The following is a 16224-nucleotide window of genomic DNA, read 5'->3' as shown; positions in this document are numbered from 1 at the left end:
ATAGAGACATTGAGATTGGCCCGTAATCAGGTCCCATTGTACAATTTTGGCCCGCTTTGTATTTAAGTTTGACACCCCTGGCTTAAAAGGAAATAAACATGGCAGCATCCATATACCTCTTACCTCAGGTTCACTTTAAAGTGGACCTAAACTCGAGTAAATTAGTAAACACAGGATGTTAACATGTATGCTTCCATGAAAGCAGGAAGTAGACAACACAGATTTATTGCAGGATTTGTATCAGCTGTAACAAAAATGTTTTCCGTTAACCTCCTCAGCGGTATGGACGACTATATACGTCCATCACCGCCGGAGGTCGCCGCTCAGGCCCTGCTGGGCCGATTTTTGTGAAACAAAAAGCAGCACACGCAGCCGGCACTTTGCCAGCCGCGTGTGCTGCCTGATCGCCGCCGCTCTGCGGCGATCCGCCGTGAGCAGCGGCGAAAGAGGGTCCCCCCAGCCGCCCGAGCCCTGCGCAGCCGGAACAAAAGTTCCGGCCAGCGCTAAGGGCTGGATCGGAGGTGGCTGACGTCAGGACGCCGGCTGACGTCCATGACGTCACTCCGCTCGTCGTTATGGCGACGAGGTAAGCAAAGCAAGGAAGGCTGCTCATTGCGGCCTTCCTTGTTTATTCTGGTCGCCGGAGGCGATCAGAATGACGCTTCCGGAGCGCTCTCTAGTCTGCTTTCATGCAGCCAACTTTCAGTTGGCTGCATGAAACAGTTTTTTTTTATTTAAAAAAAACCCTCCCGCAGCCGCCCTGGCGATCTCAACAGAACGCCAGGTAGGTTAAAGGTTATGCTGTTTATCTTTTAGAGCGGAGAGGACGTTCTGAGTTCAGGTCAGCAGTAAAAAGACACTGTAACATCAAAAGTTCCCCTGGGGGGTACTCCCCTCGGGAGGGGGAGCTTCAGGGTCCCAATGAGGCTTCCCACGCCGTCCTCTGTCCCACGGGGGTCTCGCTGCAGACCTCTGAACAGCGGCCCGACAAATCCGTCAGCTTGTTTAATATTTACTTTTCCAGGCTCCAGCGGGGGCGCTGTTGCGGCTTTCGGCTCCGAAGTAGACGGAAATACCCGACCTCAGTCGGGTCCGCTCTACTGCGCAGGAGCTGGAGACTTGCGCCTGCGCAGTAGAGCAGACCCGACGGCGATCTGGTATTTCGACCTATTTCGGAGCCGAGAGCCGCCACAGCGCCTGCGCAGGAGCCGGGAAGGTAAATATTTACATCGCCACTGTTCGGAGGGCTGCAGCGTGGGACAGAGAACGGCGTGGTAAGCCTGATTGGGACCCTGAGGCTTCCCCCTCCCGAGGAGAGTACCCCCCCAGGGGAACTTTTTGATGTTACAGGTTTTCTTTAAAGAGACACTTAAGTCAAACAAAAAAAAAAAAATGAGTTTTACTCACCTGGGGCTTCCAATAGCCCCCTGCAGCTGTCCGGTGCCCTCGCCGTCTTCCTCCGATCCTCCTGGCCCCGCCGGCAGTCACTTCCTGTTTCGGTGACAGGAGCTGACAGGCTGGGGACGCGAGTGATTCTTCGCATTCCTGGCCACAATAGCGCCATCTATGCTACTATAGCATATATCATATACCATATAGCAGCATAGAGGGTGCTAAGGTGTCTGGGAACGCGAAGAATCACTCGCGTCCCCAGCCTGTCAGCTCCTGTCACCGAAACAGGAAGTGGCTGCCGGCGGGGCCAGGAGGATCGGAGGGACATGGCGAGGGCACGGGACAGCTGCAGGGGGCTATTGGAAGCCCTAGGTGAGTAAAACTCATTTTTTTTGTTTGACTTAAGTGTCCCTTTAAGGGTACCTTGGCACTGCATCCGTTGCAGTGCAACTGACGACATAATGGCATCCCAACAATGCAGTTTTATTGAAAAGGTACGTTCAACATCTACATGTCAGTAGTGCGGTGAGTTCTGTCAGAATAAGACCCGAAATGCCGTGCATGACTACAGTCGCAGTGAAGCTTATTTCTATGTACAGCATGTGTCACACTGCACCGATAACGTGCAATAAGTCATTTCAACACTGCTGTGGTCCTGTTTTTCAGGATGCGCAATGCAATGTGTATAGTGTGACATTAGCCTTGGACAATTACTAAGCCTCTGTGTGCTGCGGAACCCTAAAAATACATTTTCCAGTTTCCTCATGATCATTCTGATTATATGTTCTGAACTTGCAATTTTGAGGTTGCCTTATGATTTTTTAACCGTTTGCTATTTGTACATATGGTTTGGTGTACACAACACACATTTTCACTTCTATAATGTTCTATTCTCAATAAATTGTATTCACTATAACGCAGTGTTTAGTCTTCAGTATGCTACCACAATCAACTTGCAGCCTGTGAGACCCACAGCACTGGAATTGCTGAAAATACAGACATGAGCCTTGCCCGAAAACTCCTTACTGTTTTACGTACTGGCTTGAAGCAGAATTTGAGCCCTTGATTCAAAGCCTGGTCAAGGGCTCAAATACTACATCAAAGGTTGCAGCCTTATCAATACGCTATCCAGCTGACTCACTAACACTTCACATACCTGGAAAGCAAGAAGATAGCAGAGTGCCGCTGGTTCTAAAGAAGCTTTCCATTGGACTTCATTGTTCTGAGCCATTTTCAATAGCTGAGTACCAGCATGCATGTAGTAGTGTCCACGCATTTCAGCAAATGTAACAGACAGATCATCTATTCCATCTGCGTGAGTTTTCAATGACAGGAGGGCCTGATCAAAACTAGAACAAAGGAGAGAAAATATCATGTTACATAATATTTCATAAGCATTTCTTGCTTTTCAAAGGCCAAGGCATAACAGTGAAGGACTTTTGCTTACTTAACTGACAGGCACTGTTGTAGTGGCATCACAAGAGGGGTGCGGTCTGCACCACCCCCAAGCTACAGGCTAAGGGAGAGTGGAATAAGGCTATGGAGATATATAGGCCAGGCTACTGACTAATGTACTTCTCCGTACTGCTTGTCTCCCATCTGACTGCTCTGTGATGAACGGATAATGGAGTTCAGAGGCCGCCTATACCACATGGCGATCATCTCAACATCCCTCTATTCCAGGCTTTCTCAACCAAGGTTCCTTGAGGACACTGCAGGGGTTCCTTGGCATTCCCCCCTCATCGTGAGGAAAGTAGAATAGAGCACATTATAGTAGGGGTTACTGTAAAAAGAAGCACTAAATTGTGGTCAGAATAATAATGAGCACAGTATAATGAGTGTCTGTGTAATAGGAGGTAGTGAGATTAACAGCCTCACCTACTTTTAAAGACCATGCCGCCTGAAAAATAAATGCAGGGGTGCCTCAAGATCAAAAATGGTTTGCAGGGATTCCTTGAGATTCAAAGGTTATTTGCAGGGTCACCCTGCAGGACAATTCAGCACATTTTGTCAGTTTTCTCTATCAATTACATTATCTGCTGTGAAAAAGAAAAAATACACCCTGTGTTTTTCTTCATACAAACACACATGATGTGCAGAAAACGCATGTAGAAAAACACACACAGTAAACTAAAAAGACAAGTGTGTCCCCCACAGAAAACATGAACCGCAACAACCATCCTCCTCTTCCCCCCCCCAGCGAGTAACCTGCACGACAATCATTCTGACCCACAGCAACAGTATCCAATCCAAACCCTATCAACTGTTTAGTGTGGTACCATTTCTTCTTCAACCACAACAAGCATGGCATGAACCTCTCCCATAGCAAAGTCTGGCCAGTAGAACAATCCCCAACTCCTCCTTTCCATAGCAAGGGTGTCCAGTACGGTATTGCTCCATCACCCACCTGTAGCAAGTTGAAGGGGTTTGTTTGTCCCGCCCCCAGATCCAGAAAACATGCAATGTGGCAGTCCTAACACTTGTGCATGTACTAACACTGCGGCACAGGGGCCAATGAGCGACACACAGTGCTTCAGGGATTAAAGGAATACTTCAGTGAAAAAAAAAAAAAAAAAAAAAAAAAAGATCTTTACTCACCCAGGCCATCCCTCAGCCCCCTGAAGCTGTATGGTGCCCTCGCAGCCTCACTCCGATCCTCATGTCCCTGCCGGTGGCTACTTCCGGGTTCGGCGACAGGCTGGGAACGCGAGTGATTCTTCCGCGTTCCCAGCCGCTATATCACCCTCTATGCTGCTATAGCGTATATATAGCAGCATAGAGTGTGATATAGCGGCTGGGAACGCGGAGAATCACTCGCGTTCCCAGCCTGTCGGCGGCTGTCGCCGAACCCGGAAGTAGCCACCGGCAGGGACAGGACGATCGGAGCGGGGCTGCGAGGGCACCATACAGCTTCAGGGGGCTGAGGGATGCCCCGGTGAGTAAAGATCATTTTTTTTCCACTTAAGTATTCCTTTAAGCCGGAAGCCCTTGCGTGCTATCGTATGCCCGGACAAACACATGACCAAGCACAAAAGGACTAGTGTGCCCGTCCTGTCACCCCTGCACCCACCTCTTCCCACCTGCCACCCCATGTTCACGCCGTGATTGATGCATATGGCTATACTCCTGAACAAGCAATAAACCAGCTGTGAGACAGTGCCCAGTCTGTGTACCATACCTACATATTTCTTTTTTCCCCAAATACTGAGCAGTCTTGCTGGAGCCGCACCATAAAGGGGAAGACATGCGAGAACTGATAAATCTGTTTTGCGTGATGGAGCAACCCGATATTAAAGCCCCGGCCGCATGCAGAGTTTTTCTGTACTTGTGTTTGCAAAAATGTTAATCTTCCATCTCGACATAAAAAACAAAAATAAAGGAAAACATACCTTTCAAGCGCTCGTCTGCTTTCCTGTACATTTCTGGTAGACAGGGTCACAAGGACAAGGTCTGCATGTGCAAGTAAAAGCTCCTTGTTTATTGTTCTCCAGTCACTTTTAGGTGAAGCACTGCTTGAATTAATATATTCCTGAAACAATCATTACAAAAAATGTGGTTAATAAAACCTAATTGTCTTGTCTCTACCATTACAGTGCCCACCTTCCGCTACCCGGCTTTTATAAAGGCATACAATAAACTTTACAGAAATTGTTTATCCACTGGGCAAATGATCTTGACCCCAGTTGAAAACCACCTTAGAAACATAGAAAACTAATCTTGACAACTAGTGTTAAGGTTCATAGACACGTCGGACTTTTGCGAACGACGGGTCGTTTGAACGTCCCGTCGTTCAGTCGTCCGCACGCCAAATCGGGCATGTGTACAGACTGCCGTTCGGGTGATAAGACTGGTCTTAATCAAAACCAGTCTTATCACCCGAACGACAGTCTGTACACACGCCCGATTTGGCGTGCGGACAACTGAACGACGGGACGTTCAAACGACCCGTCGTTCGCAAAAGTCCGATGTGTGTTTGGGCCTTAACACTAGTTGTCAAGTTGCTAAAATAAAGTTTCACAATCATGTGATTATCTTGATAGGTGCTTTTAGCCCCTATTTGCTAAATAATATTTATTGCAAATATAAAACAAAAATTCTGTAACTGGAAGTCTCAGATTTTTGAAAACGTCAGAAACTCATGGATCAGAGAGGTTTAATATTCCATAAGACTAATCCTTAAATAAACAATTCACCAACACCCCAAAAGCAGGAGCTCCTTTCGGTTTCCATTCAGCAGAAATAAAAAGCCAGCAGCTGTTTCTTTAAAGTAAGGGCCCTTTTCCACTAGCGCGTTTGCGCTAGCTGAATCGCAAAACCGCAAACCGCTAGCGATTTTACAATCGCTACGGTTTGCTTTTTAACATAGGAATCGCGGTAGGTCATTTCCACTACCGCGATTCGTTTTTTACTTGATCGCGATCGCGCCGCGGAGCGACTTTTGCCGCGATTTTGCTATGCAGTGCATAGCATAGCAAAATCGCGGCCGCAAACGTCGGGAAAACGGCGGAACTGCGATTCAGCAATCGCTAGCGTTCAGCGCGAACGCTAGCGACTGCTAGTGGAAAAGGGCCCTAAATGTGACCCGCTAAAGCACTTCCCAGAAAATTGCACTTTTAGAATCACTCCATCAACGTGCTCCATCAACGTTAGTTGAAATTTCAATACAAGATTTTAATAAAAGATTAAGTTATACATACCTGTAAGACTTTCACGACACATGAGCACCACTCTAGGTGTGTGCGTAAAGCTCTGCGCTCTGGCTTTAAACAGTGGATCACAGCTTCATCCAGTCTTTTATTTGACCGAAATAACTCTACAAGTCTAATATTCACATATACATCATTGGGCCTAGCAAACAGTTCTGACTGGATCAAGTCAAATAACTGATTCCATCCAGCTTCACCCTGCGTATTTAAGAGTTGCTCCTGCAAAAAAAGTAAATATAATCTACATGAGAAAAAAATACAAAAAACACACTAATACAGTGGTTTGACCTAGAAATGATCTTTTCTTGATGAAAAGACAGCTATATCTCCCCTCACTTTAAAGGGAATGTCCGAGAAAAAAAAAAGAAAGAAAAAAAACGGGGGGGTGGAAGAGATCTACTTCATCGGGGCTTCCTCCAGCCCTTGGTAGCCGGTCTGTCCCTCGCCACGGCTCCGGTGTCCCAGGACCCCCTCCGTTGGAAATGCCGACCTGGCAAGGTCTGCATATGCCCCGGAGTGGACCCCGAGCCACCGGCTGGAAGTGGAGCTGCGGCGAAGGCACAGGACGGCTGCCACCGGCTGGAGGAAGCCCCGATCAAGTAGATTTTTTTTTTTTTTTTTAAACCCTCGTATGTTTCCTTTAAAGCAGATAAAAAAAACTCCCGCAAATACAAAAATATATATAAATTCACAATAGCCAGGCTAAAGTACACATGATGCCACCAAGTGCTAGTTTAAGGTGTGTACACACGCACGGCAGCAGCCAACGATTGGTCAGTCGGCAACTCCCGCTGGGCGGGTTTTCAGCAGACTGTAGTGCGTGTGTACGCACTGTCGGCAGACTGATAAGGCTGTTCCTGAACGATCAACCGGCGGATCGTTCGGGAACAGCCTTATCAGTGCGCCGACAGTGCGTACACACGCACTACAGTCTGCTGAACACATGCCCAGCGGGAGGTGCCGACGGACCAGTCGTTGGCTGCTGTCGTGCGTGTGTACGCACCTTTACTCTTTACTGATCAAGGGATTTGTGCTGCCTTTAGCACATGAAGAAAGGAACGTTTTTCAGACCACTACATTTGGTTATTTAATATAAAATTTCTCCAGCCATCACATGGACACCATAGGAAAGTGCCTCCTACTGTGGAAACACTAAAGACAAGGACATTATAAAATGCCCCTCCCGTCCATTCAATTTGTGTTTTTGCCACAGAAACATACTATAGAACAAGGTTCCCTACATTAGATATGTTTTTTCCATTGTTTAACTTGGACGCTCCAATAAGTCCTGGGCTTTTAAACTTTTAGTAGCCAAATAAAGTAAAACTTGAAAAACTGATAAAATGGGTATTTATCCTGTACCCAAGAAAGGAATTATAGGCGTACTAGTCACATTTTGGGGGTGAAAAGGTAATAGGAGATTACCGATTTATTTTGAACCTGAAGTCGCTCAATCCATACCTGAAATAAAGTTCAGAATGGAGAACATTTATTCACTACAGTCACTTCAAGGAAAGGAACACTGTGACCATAGACCTCAAAGATGCATAACTGCATATTCCGATATTTCAGGAAAACCAGAAAATCTTAAGCTTTGTAAAGTCATGCACAGCGACCCAACATTACCAGCTCCAGGCCCTGCCATTTGGCTTTGCATCAGCACCCGTACCTGCATGAAGGTTTTAGCAGAGGTGATAAAATCCCTAAAGCCTCATACATACATCCAAACAAGCACACAACCTGAACACGCACACCCGCACAACCTGACGAACCGCATGACCTGACGTACCGCACGAACTGTATGCCCACAAGTCCGGAAGGATAAACGGCCAACTCATTTACATACTGTGCACGCAAGCGGAACGACTGACTACACATTGAAAAAAAAATACAAGTCGCTCGTCAAGTTGCTTGCACATGTACACATGCCTGATTGCCGTCCAACAGTCTAAAACAGACTAAAGTCAGACAAATCGGGCAGTTTTGTTGAGCGTGTGTACAGGCCTTAAGATTGCAGGGATTTGCATTTATTCCCTACTCGGATGACCTGCTAATTTATGCACAGACAGAATAATTCATTCAGGCTCATGAGGATCTGGCATTAAACTTACGGACGCAAGTGGGTTGGTTGGTGAACCATCAAAAGTCAGCATGGTTTCCAACTCAGGTAACAGATTTTCTGGGAAATCGAGTAGACTCAAACCGGGAGAGAATTTTTCTGACAGAAAACAAGATCCAGAAATTGCAGGATTCAATTCATCAGTTATGCATAGCTCAGTAGAGTTCCCCAAGAATGATCATTAAGGTCCTGGGGTACCTTACAGCTTCACTTCCAGCAGTAGAATTGGCATAGTTGAACAGTGAGCCATTACAGACGTGGCTACTGCAGGTATGGGACAGGTCTCTGTGCACGGCAATCTTATTCTGGGCAGAAACAAAGATTTCTTTGATTGCAGAAGTTCACATGAAGGGCACATTAAATTGGGAGGTGGATTATTTAAGCTGCCACACACTGAATCAGGCAGAATGGAAACTCCATCTTCAGGTCTTTAGCCTGTTAATAGATAGGTTTGGTCTTCCAGAAATAGACCTCTTCACCTCTCTGCACAACACAAATCTGGATCGCTTTTACTCCCTTCACAGGACTTCCACTTCACTGGGGATGGATGCTCTGAGCCTCCCTTGGAGGATTGACCTAGCCTACAGTTTCCCCCCCTCTGAATTTCTGCCACAGGTGCTGCGGAAGATCCAGAAGGAGGGGGCCAGAGTTCTGATCATAGCAACCATGTGACCCAAGAGGATGTGGTTCACAGATCTTTTACATTTGGCAGAGCAGATGCAATTTGTTCTTCCCAAGAGACAGGATCAATTTCTGCAGGGCCCTCTTGTTCATCTTAATCCGGGGTAATAAACTAGTGGGTTGGATCCTGAAAGGATGATTGTGTAAGGAAAGGGTCTTTCTGACAGAGTCATCAATACTCTCATAGCTTGTCCCTCAGTGGGACTGGTCTTTGGTTTTAGATGCATTATCGAGGGAACCTTTGGACCAGATTTCAGACCAATCTAAAATGACCGATTCTGAATCTGATATAGCTAGATGCTGTTACGCTAGCTAGGAGGTTGGGTGATCTTCAAACGCAGTCAAAGACCCTTTTATTTCATTTTTTTCTTAACAGAATTGTTTTCAGGTTGGATCAAAGATAACTTCCGAAGATGGTATTGGATTTCTACAGGTTTCAGAATATCATTCTACCTTCATTCTGCGCTAATCCTTCTTGCAAGAAAGAAGAGCGTTTCACCATTTAGATGTCAGAAAAGCAACACTCGCTTATCTTGGTAGAACTAGAGAACTCAGGAAAACAAGTCAGTAGTTTGTATTGATTTATGGGAAGAACAGAGGGGGGCCAGCCTCAAAACAGAATGGCCAGATAGATTTGCCAGGCTATGGCATTAGCATATGAGGTTAAGAAGGTTATTCCCCCTGTTCAGGTTACAGCCCATTCAAAATTATTCTTAGCTACCTCTTAAGGTTGCCACACACGATATAATAAAATGCTCCGATTTTACAGCAATTCGATAAATATGATCGGATCTCAAAAAAAAAAAAACCCCAAAACTTTTTTTTCTTCATTTGACTGAAAAATTTGATCAGATTTCCTGTTTTTTTTTTTGTTTTTGTTTTTATCGATCCAGAATGCTGGACATTTTTCTTCAATTTTTCTAAAGATTGTATGGTGTGTGTTAGAGTGTCAGTTTATTAATATACACACCATAGCAATTCTCAACGTTTCCAATAATTTTTATCATAATTGGGGAAAAATTTAACGTGTGTGTGGTCAGATTTTCGAAATGTTACAGTCGGTCACAAAAATTGATTGCAATTCTTGAATTGAACAGATATTAAAAAAAATAAAAAAATTGTATGGTGTGTGGCCATCTGTAGGCTGGAAGTGCCATGGCCACTGTATAGCAAATCAGCCAGGCACTGACATTGACAAGTCATCTACAAAGTGGATGTCCTGTCTCAGCAAGACCTTTCATTTGGCAGAAGTGATTCAGGATGTGGTCCCTCCCTAGGCAGTGTAATGCTGGGTACACACTGAGATTTTCTGGCAGATCGACTATTTCCAACATGATTAGATTGTGTGTGTGTATATATATATATATATATATATATATATATATATATATATATATATATATATATATATATATATATATATATATATATATATATATATATATATATATATATATATATATATATATACTGTACAGCGCTGCGTAATATGTCGGCGCTATATAAATACTAAATAATAATAATGTCCGATCTGATTTCCGATCGATTTCCGTGCACTTTAATACGAAATCGATCGGGAAATGCTCGGTGTTCAATCGGACAAAGCAGATCGGACATGTTGGAAATAATCGATCTGACAGTAAATCAGCCAGAAAATCTCAGTGTGTACCCAGCATTATACCTAGTGCACACCATATAATTTTCTGTAATTAGATTATTTTCTGTAAAGTACTGGTAGAGACTGGTCATTATCTCTGGTGCATTGTCTTCTGGTTTTCTCCTGCTGAGTAGAACAATGCTTAATTGCTAGGCAGATAGATGGTTAGATAGATAATTTCCAACATGTTAGAAATTATCTAACTGGCAGGTAAATCTAATGCACGGTACATTTATTCCCGCATAATCGAGCCGCTGGGTCGATTCCGGCGCGTCCCCGCGCGTGCGCCCGGATCGATTGCCGCTCGTCTTCGCGGGCGGCTTATCTTCCGCTGGTTTCTTCTTTTGTCCTGCCCGCCGGTATCGAACGCGGAATCGTTCCGGCAGGGTATCGGACACGTTGGAAATAATCGAGCCATCAGCGGATCGATTATGCGGGAATAAACCTACCGTGTATTCCCAGCATAACAGAAAATCTAATGCTGGGTACACACAGATTTTCTGGTCGATTTACTGTCATATCGATTATTTCCAACATGTCCGATTTGCTTTCCGATTCCAAATAACTTTAATAGGAAATCGATCGGAAAGCTAATTGGACATGTTGGAAATAATCGATATGACAGTAAATCGGCCAGAAATTCTCATAATGCTGGGAACACAAGGTTAGATTTGGAGCCATTAGATGGCTCGATAGATAATTTCCGACATGTCCGATCATTTCCGCAATCGATTTTGCATGGGGAACAATGGGTAAAGAAAAACAAATGGAAGATAAGATAATCGGGCGTGAAATCGAGCGGGGAATCGATAGGGAGGGATAATCGAGCCTCAAAAACGTACCGTGTATTTTCCAGCATAAAGGGGTCCATACACTGGTCGATTTCAGCCATCAATCGATTGTATAGAATCGATCCCAAATCGATTCTTTCAAATCTTTTGATCAATTTGGGGCAGATTTCAATGGATTTGATCTGACAGGAAGGAAGACCGGTCGATCTGCTGCTGGTAGCAGATCCATGGCCCATAGAATTGCATTGGATCTAATGGTCCAATAATGCATTTAGATAGATTTTCAATAGATTTCATTCTGATTCGGTAAATCTAGGAGGTGCTTTTTAATGGTACAGATGCGAGAGATTTCAAAGCCAGACATATAGAAGTAAAAAAAAAAAAGCCCAATATAGCAACCCAAATGAACCATCTCTCATTCAAATTCAAACCGGTAATGGTTAAGACTGGGTTCACACAGAGTACAGTTCAGGCCCATACACACGTCGGATTTTTGCGAACGACCCGTCGTTTGAACGTTCCGTCGTTCGCACGTCAAATCCGGCGTGTGTACAGACTATCGTTCGGGTGATAAGACTGGTTTTCAGCGATCCGCCGGGCGGATCGCTGAACCAATGAAAACGATGTTTTACAGCACACTGGCTGTAAAACGGTCAGTTTTCACCGGATCCAGCTGGCCTGAACCGTATGTCCGGTTCCGTAAAAAAACGCTAATGTGAAATGGGCCTTAATTGGTGGTGGAAAATACAAGATATAGATCAGTTCATTGTGATAAGTAGTGATAAAGTTATAGGCGAATGAATGGGAGGTGAAAATTGCTCGGATGCATAAAGTGAAACATGACTGAGGGCTGAAGTGCTTAAATGGCCTCAATTCACTAAGCTCTATCCAACACTTTAACATTTGATAATTTACCTCATGGGTAAAATCTAATTTTGAATTCACTAATGTGTTGTATATCAATAGAATGTTTTATCGACAAAATGTTCAATAACTATAAAACCTTAGTAAATTCAAAATTACATTTTACCAAAGAGGTAAATTTATCAAACGTTCGATAAAGTGTTTGATAAAGATTAGTGAATTGAGGCCATTGTGTGTGTGAACTCAGCTTTTGTTCCTACCACACAGCACACTGAATCTTTATTAAATTTCAGCAGAAATCTACAGAGAAGTGTTGAAGTACCACTTTACGCATTGCAATGCAGCCATCAATTCTTCACCATTCTTCCTATGCCGGCATTAAGATTTTCAAAATATTCAGTCACACTTTTCGATTAATAAACTGGCCACTATTGAATGACAGCGAGCTGATCAGATATGTTTGATGCAACAGACTTCTGAAAAGTTTGATCAAAGTGTTTGATCCAACAGGAAAAAAATAAAAAAAATAAAACAGGTCTGGCTTACTTTAAAAACTAGAAACCAAATAAATCATAAAAAATAAAAAAAATAAAAATTCTTCTTTGTATTTATTTGTGAGTGCATTGTATATCGATAGCTGGGAAAATATTTGAGGGTTGGAAATAACCCAAAAAATTCCAAATCATTTTATGAACAAATAGCAACTTTCGTAGTGTTCTCCAAGCTTATCTTGCAAACACAGAAATGACCTTTTATGCACCATAGGTTCAACATACCTGCTACACAGATTTTGAAAAGAACTACCAAGTACCACTCAAACCAGCAGTGAAAAGGGCCCAAAAGATAAAAAGGGTTGGGTGCTCAGATCACCAAGATGGTACTGTTGGGAAATTAAAGTACAAAGTAATACAATTCCTGCGGGTGGGGGACAGTTAGATGGGAATCAGATATTGTGTATAATGTGTGTGTAATTAAGATCTTAACATGACCAACAAAGTCAACCATTCTGATCTCTTGATATCTTCAAAGATTCAACTAAAAATCGAGAATTCTCCTTTAACAGATATTAAATAAAAATATATAAATCCAAAAAACACAGTAAGAAATCAAGGCATAAAAGAGACACCACCCCAGCCAAGCCCCCCCCCCTCCCCCTCAGCAATATTTGGATTCAAACGTATATACTAGCATATAAGCCGATCCCCCAACGTGTACCTCCGAAACTATGAAAAAAACGTATTGACTCGCATATAGACCGAGGGTAGGAAATGCAGTGCTTCCTGAGGCTTCCCCTCCCACCAGCAATAACTCCCATATGAAATGCAACAAAAATCACCCCTGTATTGAACAGATGCAGGAGCCTGCACCATTTAACCAGTAATCATTACAACAACCAGAACATTTGTAAAGAGCCTGTCTCACATAGAACCCCAAGTGCATAAGCTTGTCTAACAAATAAGCTAGCCAACAAATAAGAGTGCAGCACAAAGTGGAAGCAAAAATGTGCATACGTGCATGACAGTTACCTACAAAGTGCCAGTGCTGCAAGCCAAGTTAAATCAGCTAACACCAGCAGTGGAAGGGTTGCATCCAGGGAGAAGGAAACATTACAGTGCAGCACCAAGTGGAAGCAAAAATGTGCATACATGCATATTTACCACAAAGTGCCAGTGCTGCAAGCCAAGCTGAATCAGATAACAGCAGTGAAAGGGAGAGATGCCAGCTAATGTAAACATTGCTGGCCAGTGCAAGACAGAAGTGATAAATGAGAGGGGAGGAGGTGTCGTCGTACCCAGCAGAGTAGCTGTTGTCTGTGCAGTGTCCCTGTCTGTATCTTCAACAGGCAGATGGCTGGGAGAGAGAACTCAGCTCTGTACAGGTAGAGGCAGGAACGCAGGCAGCCAGTCCTCGGATGCCTTCTGCCATTTCAAATGACACGCCGGAGGAGCTGTGCTTGTCACATTCTCTCATTGGCTGGCTGGCTGAGAAGGCAGGGTAATTAGCCAATAGGTTCACAAGCTGCAGACACAGCAGGAAGCACTAGATTATGTGCACTATGTGCACAGAGAAGCGCTCCTGCTGTGATCTGGTCATTCATCCCTCCTGTTCTGCTCTCCCCCCAGGGAAACTGATGGCTACTGCTCTTCTCTCTTGGGGCATCTGATCACTCCTGCTGTTCTCTCCCTGCAGGCATCCGATCACAGCACATGATCAGGTCAGATCAGCAAGTTGGTGACTCGCATATAGTCTGAGGGTGTGACTTTTCAGTACGTTTTTTTGTTCTGAAAAATTCAGCCTATATGCGAGTATATACAGTATATTGAGCAATATGAATTAAAGGAGAAGATTCTATTTGGTTCAGGGACCATGCCAGTTTGTACATTTACTTGTGTGCAACCTTTACCACTGACATATAGTACACAACATCCACTAGTGGCTGGAGTGAATGGAGACACCAGAGGAGCAAGGTATGTCACAGAGGATTGTGGAATCATCTTCCTCAGCTTCTTCTTTTGACCAAGGTAATGGGCAACAGCACAGTGAGGGAAAAAAATGTAATAATTTTAAAATGATCTAAGGATGAAGGGCAGAATGCATTACCAAAAAACACAAATAAGTGTGGAAGAGTCATCTGCGTCACTGCAACCCAAGTTCAGAGTACAGGCTATGCTGTGCCACATTCCAAAACATACAAAACATTGGTCTATGCACATCTTGTTTAGTGAACAATGAATGAATGAAAAAAAAAAAAAAGTTTATTGCACATACAAATTCTCCATATGGCTCCTACAAAGAGCCTACCACAGTACAAATTATAAAACAATTTTCTGCGCAAAAAATTATTTTAAAATTTGTACTATGGTAGGTGTCACAGGGCCCTTGGTGGCCAGACCGCAAATTGCCTTCCAATCGGTTTCAGCACACAGACCATGCAAGCTGTGGTCGCGATCAGTGGGCAGAAACCGACAGAATTTGGGCAGCAGCCGACCAGAAGGGAGCCTGTGAGGTACGGTAATTACAACTTGCACACTATTTCAGGGTATAACTGCCACAACTTCTGCTTTCCTGGGCCAGAAGCACCCACTGACTAGCTATTTCTAGACCTGAAAATAAAACAGTTAAACACACTCTATTCCGTCTAGCTAGTGACAATAGTAGCGTCTCTCCAGAAGTCTGGGTTCAGTTTCTGTGCATAGCTGAACAATAGGGTAGCTGAATAAACAAAGGACGTTTGAACGTCGTTTATTAAATATGCAATATGAATAATATATACAGAAAATTATTAAAATCGACAATTATGGAAACATTAATAGCCAGTATGAAATAAAAAGGGAGAAAATACTTAGGGTTCGTGGAAAGATGTCCTTTTGTGGGAAAACTTGTAAAGTCCTTGGTTTCAATTTCAGCAAAGTTCTTTGTTTCAGATCAGAGCAAAGTCCAAACAAGATGTCCTCTGGCTAGCAGCAGACAGGCTCTCATACAGATGGAATTTGGAGGACTGAAGTCCGCCTGCTGGGAATGTGCTTTTGATTAAGCTGGTTCGGGGGGTGGCAATGCCTGCCCCCTCTGGATTACCCACCAATGAAAATTCATTCCCTCAGAGATTTTAGGTTTAAAGTTATAAAATGCCGTAACTCAAACGATACGTGTCATATTTAGGTGGAGAACCGATTCATACTTGTCGGAAAATACAGATTAATATGATATCAGACGTGACTTGGGCAGCGGGTCAGGTTCCTGAGAAGATTCATACCGCAAAAACTGGACGAGATATTGCCATGAATTTTATATCCGCACGTTTGGGCAGACTTCAACGAATAAGACTATATGAATTTTATAGCTGTGCGATATACGGTCTCCATATAATAGGTAAGAAACCATACATCACATGCATTCATATCTGTCCTTATCGGTGCCGCCCCGGCTGTCTTTCTCAGGGCCCCCCTGGGAAGCCAGCTTCCTGGCTCTTTTCATGGAGCCATTTGGCTGTGGGGGGAATGAGCTGGTCCCTGC

General features: G+C 43.9%; 1 protein-coding gene across 2 annotated transcripts in view; it reads right to left on the bottom strand.

Annotated features, from left to right (window-relative positions):
* Nucleotides 1–16224, bottom strand: part of LOC137546186 (E3 SUMO-protein ligase RanBP2-like) — a 152951-nt gene that overhangs the window by 112886 nt on the left and 23841 nt on the right. For both annotated transcript variants that reach the window (XM_068268292.1, XM_068268291.1), the window contains exons 5-7: nucleotides 6090–6317; nucleotides 4782–4921; nucleotides 2549–2741 (exon numbers count right to left, since the gene is read on the bottom strand). In XM_068268292.1, the coding sequence (XP_068124393.1) occupies nucleotides 2549–2741; nucleotides 4782–4921; nucleotides 6090–6317 (561 nt within the window). The remainder of the gene's footprint in view (nucleotides 1–2548; nucleotides 2742–4781; nucleotides 4922–6089; nucleotides 6318–16224) is intronic.

This window comes from Hyperolius riggenbachi, chromosome 2 (assembly GCF_040937935.1).
Source record: "Hyperolius riggenbachi isolate aHypRig1 chromosome 2, aHypRig1.pri, whole genome shotgun sequence".
NCBI classification, from domain to species: Eukaryota; Metazoa; Chordata; class Amphibia; order Anura; family Hyperoliidae; genus Hyperolius; species Hyperolius riggenbachi.
This window is presented reverse-complemented; position numbering and strand designations above follow the sequence as displayed.